Source organism: Pongo pygmaeus, chromosome 4 (genome assembly GCF_028885625.2).
Source record: "Pongo pygmaeus isolate AG05252 chromosome 4, NHGRI_mPonPyg2-v2.0_pri, whole genome shotgun sequence".
Classification (NCBI taxonomy): Eukaryota; Metazoa; Chordata; class Mammalia; order Primates; family Hominidae; genus Pongo; species Pongo pygmaeus.
Window position 1 is genome coordinate 104,850,414 of NC_072377.2, and position 20,343 is coordinate 104,870,756.

The 20,343-nt window shown below is 34.1% G+C and overlaps 1 protein-coding gene across 1 annotated transcript in view; it reads right to left on the minus strand.

Moving 5' to 3' along the window:
• The window catches only part of ST8SIA4 (ST8 alpha-N-acetyl-neuraminide alpha-2,8-sialyltransferase 4), a 100,398-nt gene that overhangs the window by 77,402 nt on the left and 2,653 nt on the right, over positions 1 to 20,343 (minus strand). The window contains 2 exon segments of the mRNA XM_054488190.2: positions 6,072 to 6,329; positions 15,424 to 15,555. Of these exon segments, the coding sequence (XP_054344165.1) occupies positions 6,072 to 6,329; positions 15,424 to 15,555 (390 nt within the window).

The window sequence follows — 20,343 nt, forward strand, 5'->3', positions numbered from 1 at the left end:
TTGTCTTGCATATTCCAGTTGTAAAGATAAACAATAAAGAAATAAACATACAATGCAAAAATAAATACATAAATGGAAGGGTAAAGAGATAGTGACAGATGGTGACAGTGGTAGGGGGTGTTTCTGATATTACAGTCAGAGAAGACTTGCAGAGGATATTCTGTACAAGCATAGACCCTCATCCTTTCCCCAAATAAGGGGTAAAACCACCCATAGGTATGTGGGTAAGAGGGTTTCAGGGAAAATGACTGGCAGGCACATAGTCTGTCCCTGAAGCTTCAGATTACCACATTTATTGTTACTGGCAAGATATTAGTATTTTATAGAGTGCAGTAAGAAGCTGCTTTATGATGAAGAGAGACTTTGGCTTTGGGAACAGGGAGCAAGAATGCAACCTGGCACATCAGTTAAGGAACTATTGTAGAGTTCTAATTAAGAGACGATGTTGGCTTTTACCAGGGTGACAGCAGTGGATGTCATGATAAATCATTTGACTCCTGATATTTTTTGAAGGTAATATCTATAGAATTTGCTGATTAATTGGTGATATAATGCTAAGAAGAAAAAGGGGTCAAGGCACTTTTATGGCAATTTCAATTTTCTCATTCATATTTACCATAAAATAATTAAATAAGATATTTGTATGTGCCTGTGGGTGTGTATATGAATCTGACACTCTAAGACATAGTTATCTGAGTTAGATATACATAAAACACATATATCTACATTCACTAAATTTCTACATTATAGTGAATTAAGTGTCAACTCCCCATATACATGCTTTTCAAAGATGCAGATTCTTTCTCCACTCTAAAATTTCTGATTTTGTATGCAGGTAATACTCATGTAGGAAATTCACCAACAGTGGGAGGTAGACTGAAGTAGGTTGTAGATTTACAGAAATGTGTTTGAAAAATCCATGGTGATGTTCCAAAGTCAAAAATACAAATTAAAACTCCAGCAAGCCTATCTTGTGTTTAAGTTTATAAACTCTGTTTGAATTGTCAAAGAACTCTTTTATTGCAAAGTATAGAGATAAGTCTACTTTGAAATGAGAAAGTTAGTATTTTGTGTGGCATATATTCTTATATAATAACTCTCATTTTAGTTCATCTGAGGTCATCCGTTCTCTGAGAAGAGAAAGTGCCTGGAAACTACCAATAAGAGAAAATTCTAGTTTGTTAACTATGTCAACATTATTCTCAAAGCTTTAAAAGTATTTTTTTCACACTACTTAATATTACTAGTTATCTAGGCAAGGAATTTTATCTTTTTAAGTTTGGATGTATATATATATATATATAAAATAGAATACTCATGAAATCTAAAAGAAAGTAAAGCACACATTGCACACAGAAAAAGTATAAGGTCAAAATACAACTATTGACTCAATGAGGTTCTCACTTGATATAGTTTAGCTGGGTCCCCACCCAAATCTCATCTTGAATTGCATTCCCATAATTCCCACGTATTGTTGGAGGGCCCTGGTGGTAGATAATTTGAATCATGGGGGTGGTTTCACCCATAGTGTTCTCATGGTAGTGAATAAGTCTCATGAGATCTGATGGTTTTATGTAGGGTTTCCGCTTTTGCATCTTCCCCAGTTTCTCTTGCCACCGCCATGTAAGAAGGGCCTTTCGCCTCCCGCCGTAATTCTGAGGCCTCTCCAGCCATGTGGAATTGTAAGTCCAATTAAACCTCCTTTTCTTCCCAGTCTCGGGCATGTCTTTATCAGCAGCTGAATACAAACTAATACAGTAAATTAGTACCAGTAGAGTGGGGTGTTGCTGAAAAGATACTCAAAAATGTAAAAGCGACTTTGGAACTGTGTAACAGGCAGAGGTTGGAACAGTTTGGAGGGCTCAGAACAAGACAGGAAAATGTGGGAAAGTTTGGAACTTCCTAGAGACTTGTTGAATAGCATTGACCAAAAGCCTGATAGCAATATGGATAATAAGGTCCAGGCTGAGGTGGTCTCAGATGGAGATGAGGAACTTGTTGGGAACTGGAGCAAAGGTGACTCTTTTTATGTTTTAGCAAAAAGACTGGTGGCATTTTGCCCCTGCCCTAGAGATTGGTGGAACTTTGAACTTGAGAGAGATGATTTAGGGTATCTAGCAGAAGAAATTTCTAAGCAGTAAAGCATTCAAGATGTGACTTGGGTGCTGTTAAAGGCACTCACTTTTAGAAGGGAAACTGAATAAAATAAAAGTTTGGAAAATTTGCAGCCTGACAATGTGATAGAAAATAAAAACCTATTTTCTGGGGAGAAATTCAAGCTGGCTGCACAATTTTTCATAAGTAACAAGGAGCAGAATGTTAATCCCTAAGACAATGGGGAAAATGTCTCCAAGGCATGTCAGAGGTCTTTATGGCAGCCCCTCCCATCACAGACCTGGAGACCTAGGAGAAAATGTTTTCACCGGCTGGGCCCAGGATCCCTGTGTGCAGCCTAGGGACTTGGTGCACTGCATCCCAGCTGCTCCAGCCATGGCTGAAAGGGGCCAATGTAGAACTCAGGCTGTGGCTTCAGAGGGTGTAAGCCCGAAGCCTTTGCAGCTCCCATTTGGTGTTGAGCCTGTGAGTGCACAGAACTCAAGAATTGGGGTTTGGGAACCTCTGCCTAGACTTCTGAAGATGTATGGAAATGCCTGGATGCCTAGGCAGAAGTTTGCTCCAGGGGCGGAGGGCTCACAGATAACCTCTGCAAGGGCAGTGTAGAAGGGAAATGTGAGGTTGGAGCTCCCCACCCCGCCACAATCCCTACTAGGGCACCGCCTAGAGGAGCTGTGAGAAGAGGGCCACCATCCTTCAGACCCCAGAATGGTAAATCCACAGACAGCTTGCATCGTTTGCCTGGAAAAGCCGCAGTCAATGCTAGCGCGTGAAAGAAACTGGACAGAAGACTGTATCCTGCAAAGCCACAGAGGCGGAGCTGCCCAAGACCATGGGAACCCACCTCTTGCATCAGCGTGACCTACACATGAGACCTGGCATCAAAGGAGATCATTTTGGAGCTTTAAAATTTGACTGCCTCACTGGATTTTAGACTAGCACAGGCCCTGTAAACTTTTTGTTTTGGCCAGTTTCTCCCATTTAGAACGGCTGTATTTACTCAATAACTGTACTCCCATTGTATCTAAGAAGTAACTAGCTTGCTTTTGATTTTACAGGCTCATAGGCGGAAGGGAACTTTGGACTGTGGACTTTTGGGTTAATTCTGAAATGAGTCAAGACTTTGGGGTACTGTTGGGAAGGCATGACTGGTTTTGAAATGTGAGGACATGATATTTGGAGGGGCCAGGGTGGAATGATATGGTTTGGCTGTGTCCTCACCTAAATCTCGTCTCAAATTGTACTCTTTTAATTCCCATGTGTTGTGGGAGGGACCAGTGGGAGATAATTTGAATCATGGGGGCAGTTTCCCCTATACCGTTCTCGTGGTAGTGAATAAGTCTTACGAGATCTGATGGTTTTATCAGGGGTTTCTGCTTTTGCATCTCCCTCATTTTCTCTAGCTGCTGCCATGTAAGAAGTGCTTTTCACCTCCCACAATGATTCTGAAACCTCCCAGCTGTGTGGAACTGTAAGTCCAATTAAACCTCTTTTTCTTCCCAGTCTCAGGTATGCCCTTATCAGCAGCATGAAAATGGACTAATACACCACTTAAGGAAGTGCTAAGGCTATTCTGCTAAAAAATTAGATCTGTTGATTGACAATAGTGGACAAGAAACTAAGAACAGACATTCGAATCCATCTGATACTTAGCAATAAGTTAGATAAAGAATCTAGGAGCCACAAAATATGGAGTAAAAACAGTTAAACCATTTACTGAACATCACTGGAGTTCGGTTACTATAGGAATGATCAAAGAATATTCCAAATTGAAATTGGAGTGCATTAATATATGGCAGATTATAGGGTTTTAAATCTAAAACGTAGGCATGAAATTAGGTGCCTAAAACATAAAAGGAAGAGAAAGTATATGTACAATATCAACTTCTAGGCATTTTGCTGGAGTACCACCAGAGTAAATTAGTAGTGGTCTAAATGCCCAGTAGTCCATAGTAGAGCTGTGAAGGCAATACTATCAAGTGGCCAGTTGCTGCTTGGCCAGTGCAAGAGAAATTAGTCTTCAATTTTAGAATAAGAGAGGTGTACAGAAGGATTTTTTGGGATCAGAATTTTATTCACAGGTTGACTACATCCCAGAAATCTGGAAACCTATAGGCTTGCCATAGCCAATTGCAGGGAAGTGAGATATATGCAGGCTGTGTAACTTCTAGAAATTGAAGGCAGGAAAAGTGAAAATGAGAGGTGGTAGTATAAAGCAAGGTTGGCCACCAGCCACTCTTGACAGAGAAAGAGTGTCGGAACCTACTTTTATTGGACACACAATTCCATGTGAGATAAGAACTCAGTAGTTTAGGAATTGAAATAATGCAAAATCCCAGTCAATAGAAACTGGAATAACAAAGCCAGATCAGGAAGCAATAAGGAAATGATACAAACTTTGAGGACTACTGCCATCAGACCTCTCTCATTACCCACATGTAAAAGCCATCTTCATTTCAGAGTCACAGGTGGGGCTAAATCTAACAACTTGGCCTCCAGTGTCAAAGTTTAGAGGAATGCAGAAATAAGAAGTCATTTAGACTCTATTTTCCTCCAGTATTATCACCTTTTAAAATTCCCTATTGCGATTGTTGAAATCCTTACATTGCAACAATTTTGATTATGGCTTGACATTGTTACTTCTTTATTTTACCTGCCTTATGATTTAGTCACATCAGAAATTCTAGAGGCCTTACATTTTTTCACAGCTATACTTCGCATAGACTTCAACATTTGAAGCTCCTGATTTCCACTTCCATTGCCATTCCCTCATCAACATTTTTACATCCTCTTTCTATACAGTTGTCCTTGTTTGTATCTACTTGTTCACAAGGTTTCTCTTATAGTCTTATAGTCTAATTAGTTTAAAAAGCTAAATTGATTTCACATTAATCTCTGACCCTTCACCCAAGAGAGAAAAGGAAAGATAATAAGGTAAAATGTTTGCAGTTTTATTTGCTATTATGAATTTTCTTCACTTGATAATGCTTGAGTGTGATTTCTCATGACTTTCTTTTAAAAAGTAGTTGCCCATTTATGATCTTAAGACTTTATTTCAAAAATATTCAAAAAATATTCAAAATATTCAAAAATAATGTATTCCAGCGTATCTTCAAGAGACTTTTTTCAACATGCCAACTCAGTATACTTTTCTATCCATCTTTATATTGTACTATTTCATATTTCAATATCCATGTTTCATTCATTTAGCTACTTTTTCTAAGGAACTAAAACAATCCAAAAAAACTGTACAGATATAAAAATTGATCATTAAAAACTGCTTATATTTATGATGTGATTATAATTCCATTTCTACTGTTGAGTTTTTTTCAGTTAATAGGTTAATCAAACACACAATTCATCAAATATCTTTTAACCGTTAATGAAAAACAAACATGCATGCTTAATTATGTTTTGAAAAAACATAAAACTCAAATATACTAACATACACAAATACCACATATAAAGAGAAATTAAAGAAATATGGCTCAGGATATCAAATATAAACTTGCTAAACTATGTTCTTACTATCTCCTAGATAATTATTAATAAAAAGTAACATTAACATAAATCTATATATCATTCCATAGTAATATTCATAATCTTTATACAACAAATAAAATCACACAAAACTAATGAGTATGAAGAAGAGATACTAAGAAAAAAGTTTGTGTGGAATGTTAAATTTAATAAAATTGCCATTTGCCTCCCCCCTCACCAAAAAAAGCTGTGTGAATCTTGTTGCTATGACAAGATCACTTTTTCTTTCAACTATGCAATAATTATAATATTCTATTCCAGGGTAGATGTAATTTAAATGTTACACAGAAAAGGATATCATAGACAAATATTTGTTTGAGCTTTTAGTAATACTTTAAAATTTTCTAACAGTTTTCCATCCCCAAGTAAAATATCTTTGAAAAACTTACAATCTCAAAAAACAGAAGAAAGCTCACCTTATTACAAAATTGTGACTGTCAATCTCCTTTCCACATTCACTGTCTAACAGAATGCCAGAATTTCCAACAACTGCACAGGTCTTAAACCTGCGATTCTTCATTGGTGAAACTTCAGGTAGGAGGCTATGTAGATCATGAGAAATGTTTAGTGTCCGGCGCCTGTCAAGCACATAGTGTATGACATCACCAGGCTTAAAACTGCTCTTGACCACTGAGACATCTCGTTCTGCATCTAAGAAACGAAGTATGTTCTTCCTGTATTTGAAATACAAGCAAAGTTTTACATTACCGTCAGCATATCCAAGAACTGATGGTGTCATTTACAAAGTAACATAAGACAAAATACAAATTAGCAAACTATTAATCTTACATTACCAAATTAGTAAGCTATGAATCTTAGGTGGCGATTAAACCGATGAATTAAGTCGATTCTATAAGAAATAAAATTTTAAAAATCATTTGCACAGATTCTTAATGACTGTATACATAGATATAGTATATACATCTATTTGTGGAGTTATAAAAAGCACTCCAATTATCAAAATATATAGAAAAATTGGTTTATTAAGTAAAACACAGTGGCCATGACTTGACTTTGAATAGTTATTCTGCTAGCTTCAGCCTATTTTGATAGTCATAAATGTTGTTTAATATCATCTAGTTAAGGTGGAGAGAAATAATTTGAGATTGTTTTTGATTGCATCATAGTTAATGCTATTAAAAGGAATGAACTTCTCAAATTTATACACATTTATACATATGATATGTATATTATAATTATCTAAAGAAGAATTAAAACTATAGCAATAGATGTATATGCAACTTTTCCTCTAAGATCAAGAGTCCTGGAAGTAAGATGGATACATCAAAGACAAAATGAGTAGATAGAACATTGGACTGTGTGTGGCAGAAGTAGCTAATTGTTCCTTAGTTTCCTTTCTTCTCTTCTTCCTTCTAATATTTGAATCTTCTAAGTTTTACTTGGGCACATGGATGCTCAGCTAGAATATTTGCAAGTCTCAAAACCCGAGTAGAGCTCAGTTGGGTCATGCAAGTTAGTTTTCTTAATTAAATAGGATAAGAGTGGATCATGTGAGTTTAAGTGAGAAATAAAGAAATTTCCTACTTGTTTGGCCACTAAATTTTAAGGTTACTTTTTTGGTCGATACTTAGCCTAGCCCATACCTAATATATAAATTGATAACAGATTGAGAGGCTACATGAACATAAATATATGCATATGCTAAGTAGGTAGATGATGGAAAATGGTTATTTTATTTATTTATATATATATAGCTGGCTGGAAAACTGATGATCCTTGGCATGATATAGAAAAGCACCTGATACAATTGCTGTCTTCAATAATTTGGGAGTTGTGCCATGCATCTAATAAATATGTTGTTCTTGAATAATTGTTTAAAATGTGTCTGTATGTTGGTTTATGTTAGTTTCTCCTTTTAGCAAGGCACTAGAAGAGGTGAAGTCAGGCACAAAATAGCCAACTAACTTGCATGCTGAGATGAAAGGGAATACATATCTAGCAGTGCCTGTAATCTAAACTGTGTGAGAGTCTATTGATTGGGACCGTTTAAATGTTCCTGTAACCCCAATCAGCAAGAGATACCACTATAAATTGGAGCCATCCCAGCAGCAAAAGGGATATTGCCTTCCCATATAAGTCCACAGATTCAAATGACTTAAGGGTAGCTGCTGTTAAATTGAGAGGAGGAAAGGATAGGTCAGAGTAATTAGAGGAGAGTTTGAAGGCTTAAGAACAGTGAGCAGAAGAAATCACTGGATGAGGTTATTTACACCTGGAACTAACAAGAAGGGAAGAGTCCGGGACCCTAGTAGGTTTTAAGGAAAAAAAAAATACATATATATATATGGCTTTAATATCTGAGCTCTAGAGAAACATGAATCAGCAAAATCTAATGCTTAATATGCATGCTTTACCAGTACAAGTTTTACTAGTATGTGGTCAAGTTATTACCTGATATTCAAAGCAGAGGGTTGTGTTTGACTCAAACTATGAACCCGGCCTACAAAAGTCTGGAATTGTTTGATTCTAGGGGTATCCAACATAATAGGGGATATACAACATAATACCGGCAAAAAGCAATTTGAGAAAATGCTACACCTAGTTTGGAAATTGGATATTATTTACTAAAGTGCTCTTAGTGCAAGCTTGTATTTTAAAATAATAAAAACAACGTCATTATTATAACATTTAAGATATGTGGAAAGTTTTCCTCTAGTGCTCTTATTTTTTAAGTTCATCACAATTGGTAAATTTTATTACTGAGAGCAGAATATAACCTCATCCCTTGATTCCATCAACAGAGTAATTCTCTAACTCAGAAGGCATAAGCATGATTAGCAAAGAAGGGAGGAAAGTAACTCATATCTTTTCTTTTGTTGTCTTTATTTTGATTTGCTCTAAATGTTTTCCAGTTTAATATTTGTTCTAATTAGAAAACCAAGTGATTGATAAACTCTGCTCTGATTTTATAAACAAGAAATATGTCCACCAGCTAGCTGAAAAAATAATGTTATGATCTTTTTCCCCAAATATTCTGAATATCAGGTTCAAAAACAGTAGAATTTGTACAGGAAAGCCTATATAAATACTCTACAAATGAAATCACAAAAATTGATAGAAATACCACTGACACACCATAACAGTTTATCTTAACAAAGTCCAGGTTATATAAGAAGATAATTATATTTTAAATAAGCAACCCTACGGCTTATGCATTATAGAAACTGGAAAAGTGTTTATGTCAAGCACTTAATGACTTTTCACAAAAGTTAACAACTAGCACCAAAAGTGTCAATATACAGAAATTTTTGTATATATTTATTGAGTACCACTTATTTGTCTGGTGAATAATTAATATCTGACACCTGTACTTCAACAGAAATTTCTCATTTCCTGTGAAAACGACAAGGCTGGCTCTAAAATAGAGACTACACGGATGTGGTTAAATCATCAAGCTAGATGGTGTTATCGTTTTTCTTTGAATATAATTTAAATGGGTTGCTGTAGATCTATTTGAAGATGTACACTCCCAAGAACTGGCATGTTTGCAAGCTTGCAGTGAGTAGATTAGCGGTCCTGATTTGAAAAAAGACTCTGTAGCTTGGAAATCCAAAAGGGAAAATCTATTTTATTTGGTCAAAAAAGTTAACACTTACATGCTAGTCAACTAACGTCAAAAGGGACTTTCCAATAACAGCACCTTTGCTGTGTTATAGACAGTTAGTTGCAAAAATAATGTAAAACATGTCTTTTAAGTTCCTGATTATAATTAAACCTCTTTATTTTATTTACTCTTAAGGAAAAATGATTTAAAAAGGGAACTATAAGAGTTAAGCACAGTTTTAAAAGACGTCATATTGTCTAACTCTTAGGAGAAACCAATGCTTAATAAGATAAATAATTACTAAATGCAGATTGTAATTACGTGTTTTTCTAATGTTGTTACAGGCTCAGCAGTATTTTTTTCAATTGAAGCGGTAAAAATAGTAAAAGTGATTTCAAAACAGAAAAGACTACCAACTCACATAGACTAATCAAAATATAAAAACACAAAAAGCTTAGGCAAAACTCAGAATTCGCTATTTTACAAAGTAAAAAGAAAAAGAGGTAAACTTGAGGGACTCTGGGTTTGTTTGTGTGTTTGTTTTTTCTTATTGCTGAACCAAACTTTTAGTTTCTGTTTTAGGTCTTCTACGTACGGAAAATTATCTCAGTTAAGATTCCTTTTATAGGATCCAAGAAAGACTGAAAGTAATTACTATGAGTGAATAATATTATGACTTAATATGACTTAAGTGCTTAATAATTTTTGGAAACAGTAAGAAAAGGTTAGTTTTTTATCTCCTAGTGCAAACAGTTTTTAGATTGTAGATGTAATGACGAATTAAAAGCTTTGTGAATTTGCTAAGTCTAGTTGTTGTTCAGACTATAAATATGAAAAAAAACATTCAAATATAATTAGCTAAATGTCATTGGAAGCATAGAAAACTCCTGTACTTACACTGAACTGAAACAACACCATGTTACCAAGGAGAACATACATGCTTTTGCTAAGAAGACAATTGATAGAAATTTTTAACAGCAGGTCAAACAAAATTATTTCAGAAATGAGAGAGGTAGAAAGAAAACTGGCTTTAATATCTGTGCTCTATCTAGAGAAACATGAATCAACAAAAGCTAATGGTTAATATGCATGCTTTACCAGTACAGGTTTTCCTAGTACGTGGTCAAGTTATTACCCGATATTCAAAGCAAGGGGTTGTGTTTTCTGTGCATGACTCAAAAGAACAAACAAACAAACAAAAAAAGACCCTTCACAGGTCTTTAGCTGTCATTTTGTGATCATAATTCAACTTTTGAAACCTCATTAGATAAGCAAACACCTAAATTGAGCAATTATTTTAACGTTAAAGATAACTGAAGGAATCTGAAAATATGTTTCATTTTCAGTGAAACTAAACATCTTAGTCATAAAAACCATTTTTTGTTAGGCAATATCAGCCTTAAACTGAAAGTTTGGTTTGGACTGTTGAACTGACAACAAGTAGAGTTCTACACAGAAACTTTTAACTGAATTTTCAACTAGAACTTCCCTTTCAACATCACCTATCACTTGAAATAGCAACTGCAGAATCCCAGAAAATTAATTTACTAAACATTGTTTAGTAACAAGTTTTCACTTGTGAAATGTTAAATATAGCTAAGCTATCACCAAGTGCCACTCTTCTCTGTAGGTTTCTTGGCAATAATAAGCACACAGTTGCAACTAAAATTTAATCTAAATGACATTGTTAACTCCATCAGAAAATACTGTGTGACGAATCTTATAGGTGGAATGTATCACAAGTTGAGAAGCAAATTAGGCTATGATACATATGTTAGGAATCAGTTTTTGCAAACTTTAGACACTGACTACAAAAAAAAATCACTGTAAATTAAGTTAGTACTGACCCAGTTCACTACAAGAAAATAAAAAGTAAAACTAAAAAATGCCAAGTGTTTCATTATGCCTACAAAAAATCAGAGAGAACACACATTTTTTATTTGTTTGTTTCAAAAGATTATTTTTGCAAGGCAACTTGTCTTAAAGCTCTGGAAGAATAAAACGTTTAACTGTACCTTGTTTAGGATTTCTAAGTCCTAGCAGTTATGGGAAAGACATCTTAGTGTCAAAAAAAAATCTTAAACACAACAAATGAAAAGGCAAAATTGTCCCACAATACTTGATGAAGAGCATTTTTAGTTTAATTTACACCCTAGAGTGCCATTTGATATTTGGTCCAGAATTTGGTATTGTTGAATGAAAAATGTCTTTTGTTATTTTAGAGCAAAGAGAATCATTTATTCCATAATGATAAATTTTAATAGTATACATTTGGGTACTAAAATATATTCTTAACAAAAAAATTATTTTATAAGGTCCTGCTTCCTCAGTCGGGAGGTCTGGGTTTGAATCTTGACACCGCCACTAATAAGCTTTGTGACCCAAGATTAGCTCTGCTGGTAACTTATTGATCAAAGCAAGTAGAAGATAGTATAAACATTGCATGTAGAAGTTTTTGTAAAGTAAATCTATGTATGCAATAGGAAATTTTTCTTGTAAGTTAAGCATATACAAATTAGCTATTATGTTTAGTTAACCTGCAGGTTTTATGTATTTCAGATTATTGATATATCATGACACTAAGAGCTGAAATATTTTTTCTAATTATGATGTGATAAAGCTATCCTGATGTGTACATTTGTACATTTCTATACATTTATAATTGATGTTTGCACTTTTCGGGGTTTCATATAAAAACATATAAAAACAACAACAAAAAAAGAAAAGAAATAATCCAAATATGGAAAAAAAGTCAAGTTGCAAGTATTGGATATAACTACAATTTAATCTCTTAGTACAATGTTCACAGATTTATTCACAACATATAATGCATCTTAAATGTGTTATTTCTTAGCTTATAATAATAAAGAACAAACTTTTATCAACAATATCAAGGCTTAAAACTAAGATAATTATTTTGAGTGCAAAGTTAGCTGTAGAATGCATAAACTCCATATATTTTGAATCCTCAAAGTACAATGAAGTAACACATGGCACCATCTCTCATAGACAACTGCATAGAAGTACAGTTGTTTGATGAATACATGTGAACCGATTCTTGGTGTGCTTATGACAATAATATAAGGCATATGGGAATGAAGGGATTAGTAATAGGGTTGAAAATCATATCCACAAATGTAAAAAAAAATTATCTCAGGAAATGTTTTCACATTTTATTATGTGAACAATTATTAGGAATGTAATAAGAACATTATAAGTTTAATAAGATTTTTAAATTTGAAAGATTTATAATCATAGTTGAATCAGTAAGATAAAAAAATGGTTGGAAATAATGTCTTAATGTTCTCACTAATAAGTGAGAGTTGAACAAAGAGAACACATGGACACAGGAAGGGGACCATCACACACCTGGGCCTGTCGGGCGGTGATGGACAAGGGGAGGGAGAGCATTAGGAGAAATACTTTATGCATGCAGGGCTTAAAACCTAGATGATGGGTTGATAGGTGCAGCAAACCACCATGGCACATATGTACCTGTGTAACAAACCTGCATGCTCTGCACACATCCTGGAACTTAAAGTAAAATAAAAAATAAATAAAAATAAAAATAAACAAAAACTTAAAAGTAGAATTTTGAAAACACTTTTAAAATTTACCCACACCCAATTACTGACCCAAAGTGATATGGAAATTCTTAAATGCCAGAAAAGTGAGGAAGAAAGAAAATAATAACAATAATAATAAAAGATCCATAATTAGTTTCCAATATGTCTTTTAAAAATATTTGCAAAAGCTAAGCCAACAGGCAGATATTTTCATATTCTAAATTTTTTATTACAGGTATCAAACTGATTAATACTCACTAGTCATTTCTGCTATAGCCAATTCTAATTTTTATGAACTCTTTGCACATTGTACAATAATGGTTTTACAAATTATCCTTTCCTTTCAAGGAAGTGACAACTTTGTATGTATTATTCAACATTTGTTCATTGTTTTATTGTTTATTTCTTTAATCTGTTAAGGAGAACCATACAAAAATAGTACTAACATTTCATTCATACTATCAGCTATTATAACTGAAAATAGATCACCCTTAAATACATGAATGCAATGCTCATTGATTTGTAAAATTGTAATATGAATCTTTTGGGTCAATTTATGTTTACTACCCTTCACTTGAATATGTTATTAATAGCAAAATGTATATAGCCTCATGCATATTTATAGTATTTGATTTTTATATAGCTATTAGGAAAGGCATGACCAGATATAATACTTGAACTAGTGTCAATTACTTATTTAATTTACTTACTAGATTTTTTGCTATCTGACACATTATTTAGCATGGCTAGATATAATAATTAAACTATTACAATATTTTATTTTACTTTCTTCCATCAGGTTTCTTTACCAGATCTCTATAGCCTTAATTGGCTCCTTTCTTGCTAAGCCAACCAATTTGAAAGTTATTTTTCTGCTTACAGATCAAATTTTTGCTATTTAATCACCTATCTCTCTCTCTTTCCAATATACCCTCAAGAAATACGAATCTTTCTCCATTCTAAACCAAAGTATATCTGTGTTTATAATCCCACATCATCTCACATCTTGTGACTTTTTCCTCATAATTATCTCATCTCTCACAGGGTTTCTAAATTCAAATATAAGGATGGGGATATGAGACAGAGAAGAATGCACTTGACAAGTATCATGAAAGATGTGAGCTCCAGGTATGAAAATGTCAAACTTAAGAGACCATGAGTAGGGTCAGCTTTAGCCAGCTAAATCTTAGGAAGAGTACAGATTCAGAGTTGTCAAATCTTTCAAATTCTCAAGAGTTTATGGAAATCTGTACTTTTATTTAAAAACCTCCTGGTTTTTAATATTGGCTTTAAGGTTTCTTTTTTCTTTATCCAGTGGAAATAAATTTTGCTTGCTGGCCATATTCTACCCAGAAGTCATTGATTTATGAGCTCTGTCATCAGACTCTACTCATCTATTCATTCTTGTAGGAGGCACATGAATATAGAAAGCTCCCACCAAACTAAAAGCAAACAAACATACACCACTTGACATTGCCATGATTTGATTCCTGTTTCCCTTTCCAGTCAATTTCAAACCTTTAAACCAAAGTAGTAATACTATTCCTACATCGCCCTGATGCCCATATTTTTAAAATTTCCAGATATTCGTTCAAGTAAATTTCAACATGCTGTAATTATCTTTGCTCCAAAACATTGTGTGAAATTTCTGTGCATACTCTAAAGATGAGTGTAATAGACTAATAGACTCTTCCTTCAAATTTCTTATAATCTACATTAAAGGTAGTTATAATCCAAGAAGTGAGTAGGTAGAAACCCAAGAAAATTAATCAGCCCCTTGTATCTTAGTCACTAAGCTACACCTATAAAATCTGTGTTAATGCTAACTATTCATTGACTTTTGGATTATTTTATTATATAACGAATGTATTCTTTCACACTTTTAGTGAGTTCTCGTTTACTGAAGTGCTCTGATTCAAATGTACCAACCAATACAGTAATGCAATGTAACTATAAAGAAAAAAAAATCTTCCTGTTTCCTCCATAATTAAGAAGGTATGACCCTACTTTTCTTATTAGTAACAAGTTTATATCAGAAGAAAATTACATACTGGATAAACGTAGGCATGGAGTATGATTTCAAGAGTGGGTTTCAGCTAAAATGACTAGTCTTACAAATAAGAAGTCAGTAATGTAGAAAGCTTATTTTCTGATTTTTATCCAATTTTTAAAACACGAGCCCACACAGAAATACTCATTCACAGGATAAGACTAATTTATTTATAATCGTCAGCACAATAGGAGTGTAATAGGCTCAATTTTCAGCTAGTTGAGAAAACCCAAAAGCAGAATGAAGATTCAATAGGGAAGTTAAAGATAATTCTTAAAATATATGTCCATCCTGAGTAATTGAGTGAAGTATGTTAAATATTAGTACTCTGCTGAATATTTTATTCCATTAGTATAAAGACACTATATTCAAAACTCACATATTCATCCTTAAATCTCTGACCATATAATGATTTCAGTTTTATGGTTTCATATTCTTCAGTGAGCAACATTGAATAGAGCTGGTTCATTCTTTTATTTAAGTATTCACACTTAAACCATAAATCAGGTGTTAAATATAAGTTTGCCAAGCCCAACGTATTTGAGAACATGATGTGAAATTTATTATGCCTTAGTAAAGAAACTCACCTTATCTCTAGGACCAAAGAGGAATTGATTTTCCAACCTTCTACATTGTGCTGGAAGATTGAAGAGCCAGCCTTTCGAATGATTTTATCAGAGCTATTGACAAGTGACCGACTCAAAGACAATTCACCATCTCTGAAACAAAACAAAATTGCCAGCTTTGTGAAAGTAAGAAACATTTTGTGTATACAGCACAGTACATAATTTGAATTAATTACTGGTGATGAATTTTAGATACTTTTTCCCCTACAAGTTAGAAGGAAATATGCAAGCATGACGAAAGGTGTTATGAGGATTAAGTGAATATGACTATCAGGACAAGAATCTACACATAATATTTTTGAAATTAAACAATTTCTGAATAAAAAAAGATCTCTATGGTACTTAAAGAAAAAAATCACCAAATATAAAAACAGAATTACATAATTCAGCAATCTCTCCTCTGGGCATATACCCAAAGGAATTGAAATCAGTATGTCAAAGAGATGCTTGTAGTCCCAAGTTCATTGCATCATTATTCACAATAGCCAAGATATAGAAATAATATAACTGTCCATCAACAGAGGAATAGATAAAGAAAATGTGATATATATACCAATGGAGTACTATTCAGCCCTTAAAAAAAACAAAATCCTGCCATTTGTGCTAACATGAATGAACCTAGAGGACCTTAAGGTAAGTGAGTAAGTCTAAAACATAGAGACAAATACCTTATAATCTCACCTATATATTGATTCTAAAACAGTGGAAATCATAGAAGTAGAGAACAGAATATTGGGAAGAAGGAGTGAATGGGGAATGGGGAGAAATTGGTCAATAGGTACAAAATTTCACATTTAGACGGGAGGAATAAGTTCTGTTGCACAACACAGTGACTATAGTTAATAATATTGTATTGTATATTTTTAAGTAGCTCCAAGAGATTTTAAATGTTCACACTACAAAGAAATGACATGTTTTTGAGGTGATGGATATGCTAATTAGCCTGATCTTATCATTACAAAGTGTATACTTGTGTAGAAACTTCACATTGTATCCTGTAAATATACACAATTATTGTTTGGCAACTAAAATAAGATAAAACAAATAAGCTCTGTTTCCTACTAGTCACTCACTAGCTCTGTTTAGACAACAGAGACAGAATGTTTTGTCAGTGCTCCTCCATCTGTATAATTGTCATTCCTAAGATTGTAATTTCATTTTTACAGAAGGCATATATGCATAATAGAAGGGGCTTCTGTTTTGAAGCAAGAATAACTTGGAACATCAGGTGATCTGGGCATGTTTGTGATTATATGACTTGCTTGAGTTCCTAGACCCTATTCTCTTTCTAAGCCACAGTAGTCTTACCTTACCTTGAAAATTACAATAACTTTATGTAATATACAATGGCTTTGTGAGGATCAAGTAAGGCTCTGCATGTAAAAGTAATTTTTCAAAAATTGCATTGATTTCAAAACATCTCAACAATGAGTCAATTCTCTGACAGTTGGTGGAGAGACAGAGATTATAGTAGAGAGAAAACTCATTAAGTAGTCATTATTATTAGTATTTTCTCTTATATTAAAAAAACTACCTCCCTGCAACCAATAGTGTCAAGCTAGTATATCATGTGGCATGGTACTAGCTGAGGTGCTGGTGGGAGTGATGATGCTGGCAGAAACCTATAATAGCATGCATGCCATTAAAATATTTATAGCTGAATAAATTCATTATTCAATAGACCATTTTCTTGTACTTTATAAATGTAAACCTAGACTCAGAAAATCAAAAAGCTACTTCTTACGGGATACCAATAGTAACCATAGCCCTTTGAATATTTGTATTTATTTCTTTATATCACCTTTTACTTCTTAGAATGTCAAAAATATAGTTAAAAAATAACATGACTATTTGCTCCATAACAAAGTCTAAATCTGTGTTTTTTTTATGCAGGCAATCATCTCCTAGTATCAGTGGAAACATTGCCTGTGTAACAGCTATTGGATGAATTCTGTAATTGAAGCCTTATAGTTTGGTATTTTGGTTTGCATTCTTTTTTAAACATGTTAGTTTAAATTTGAAGCAGCTCAAAGCATCATAGGCTGCTACTCCCTGTGAAATTCAGAATTCTATAAAAATTAATATCTTAAACTATCCTACTGATGAAAATGATACGTTTGCATGCCTATGCATGGCAAATAATGATTGCCTTACAGGGAGCATTTAGGATGCCAGAAAACACGGGGTGTGCTTTACTGACCATCGGCCCAGAAGTCAATTTTTATATTATATTTCTAATGATAATAGCTACTTATGAATAAAAATGTGGCTATACACAGAAGCTAACGTTCACACTTTGGGAGATATGACTACATGGTTTCAGGTGCAAACTATCACTATTTCTGGGGATAAGGGATATTTCTAATCATCACCTTATTGATTGATGTATCAGTGTCATCTTTTTCTAACCACAGATTGATATCATTATAATAATTATTTTCACCACCAATAAACTTTCATAGGAGAAATAAAAATATGGATGGGCTTGCACTCTTTAAAATGTGTGGAAGAGCTGGGTATGGTTGGCAGTGCCTACTCAGGATTACTTGATCCTAGGAGTTAGAGACCAGCCTGGGTAACATCACAAGTCCTTGTCTCTAAAAACTAAATAGTTAATTAAATAAACAATCTATAGATGATTGCTTCATTGACATGGAAATACAGTATATTTTTACATGGCAGAATGTTTGATATGATGTTTTCAGTTGTACCAAGCCTTTTCAGAATATCCAAGATTTAAAAAGTTTAAATCAGTGTTCTATGAATAAAATGCTACCATTTTACTCTGCTGTTTGAATTGCTTTCATTGAGCTGGTGATAAGCCAAATTTCAGACTTTTATCACTGGAAAGAATTTTGAATGAAAATATCTACAGCTAGTCACACTTTTTATAGTCAGTGTGGGAGAAGGTCAAACTTAGTACAATCTGAAGCTCTAGAGTAAATTTCTCTGTATAAAGTTAAATGGGTCCCATGGGATGTTTCACTCATGACCTTGGTAGCATTCTGTCTCAGAAAAGGCTCTTCCTTCCCATGAATGCGAAGCTTGAAGGATGTTGCCACCCCTCTACTTATCTCTCATTCCAGATCAGACATGACTTTTGAACAGCTGCACTGAAAACATTTATTGCATAGGATCATCTACAAGAAGATTCAATATGTACTTTCAAAAGGAAAATAGCGAAACACATCAACGAAATCACTCCACATAAATCAATATAATACAAAGGATCCCTGCTTATTTGGAGCAAAGAAAAATTCACTAAGATGATCATCTATGTGATACCAGTGGCAGGAATCAATCATTTTTTAGGTAACCTAGTGTCTGCACTTATTTCCAGCTTTCACCACAATTTATTAGTTTTGCAGTACGTAAGACATATGATTAATTTCACTTCATGGTATTAGGTCTCAAAAGCCCCGTATTCCACCCTACTGAAACGCTTCATGACTTGGCTCTTGAATATATTTGTTCCCTTTTAACTAGGTTAAACTTCCTCTTTAATATAAAAATTTAAATAAAGAACTTGCATGAAACTAAGCCTGAACACACACAGCAGGCCATTTTGTATTTTCATTACCTAAGTGTCAAACAACTAAAAATAAAGATGACAGGTTCTACCTTAATTTATTGCTTATGAGTTTTAGTAGAATTGTGAAATGTGAAATGTGAAGTAAAGTGCAAATTCTAGATTTCTGCACTCACGAGGTTGTGTTTCATCCTAGAACAAACTGGGACTAACTTTGCTGTCAATGGTAATACTCTAAGTAAAAATATTTATTTCCACTTTCAATTTTATCATAGGTTTTAGAACTAATATTGTTGATTATTTAGTAATACAACCTAAAGTACATAGTCAAATTATAAGAGAGATCTTTGGATAATAAGAAAAGTAAGTTAGTCTCATTTGTAGTCAACCAGAAAAATAGTGTGTAGCAAGATTTAAGGACTAACAAAACAAATATTTATATGACATTAAAGTTTATGTTACACTTTCAAATATATTATCTCATTAAATGAGGATGCTTACATATTTTACCTGTGGGAGCCTTACATTAACACATTTCCAATTATACCCAAAAGTGCACAAAGAGCTAGTTAAATCATAAGCCGACTGTGAGGTCTACTAAGAAAGTAAAGTTAGTCAAGAACACACCACTTAATGCCTTCACTGCTCTTCGACTTAAACTTTATTAACTAATAGGCTTTCATGGAAGGAAATATGAATTTTAGATGTTCAATAATCATTACTTGACCTATGCTGGAACAATTCCTTATGTATTTAAAAAAACATGCCACAGGTATTCCTTTGGAGATATGAGAATGTGGATGGTTGGTGAGAAGGTTCTATTTTTCCATCTGCGTGGTATGACTGCTCAATATTGTGGCATACTGTAAGAGTAACTATAGATGGGACCTCCAGTTGGGGGGCAAGGGTCGAAGGGATAAAGGAACTGCCTTGTATTACAAAATTGGTAGCAGAAAAGCTAAATATGAATCTGCGGTGGTGATGCAAGATTCAAGGACTATGGAAGGCCCTTCTTTGAAACTGCTGCCAAGCCACAAGACTCGCAGTGCCCCCCAAAGGCCAGGGACTGCCTTGGTTACCTCACTTGAGTACTGGACCGGGATCTGGAGCCGAACCTCCATTCCAGTTTACTCAAAACTCAAAACTGGCCTCTCCAGGTGGCTTGGGTAGAAAGAGAGTCAATGAGATGATTAGATGATTTTATGAGTCAACTCCACCAGAAGCGCTATTTGGGAGTTGAAACGAAATAACGAGCTCGGGTCACAAGCTTTTCCACTGAACCTTTCATCCTGGGGAAAAAGGAAAGTGCTCAGGGAGCCTAGCTGCCCTCGCATTGTTCCTGGCAGCTCCAA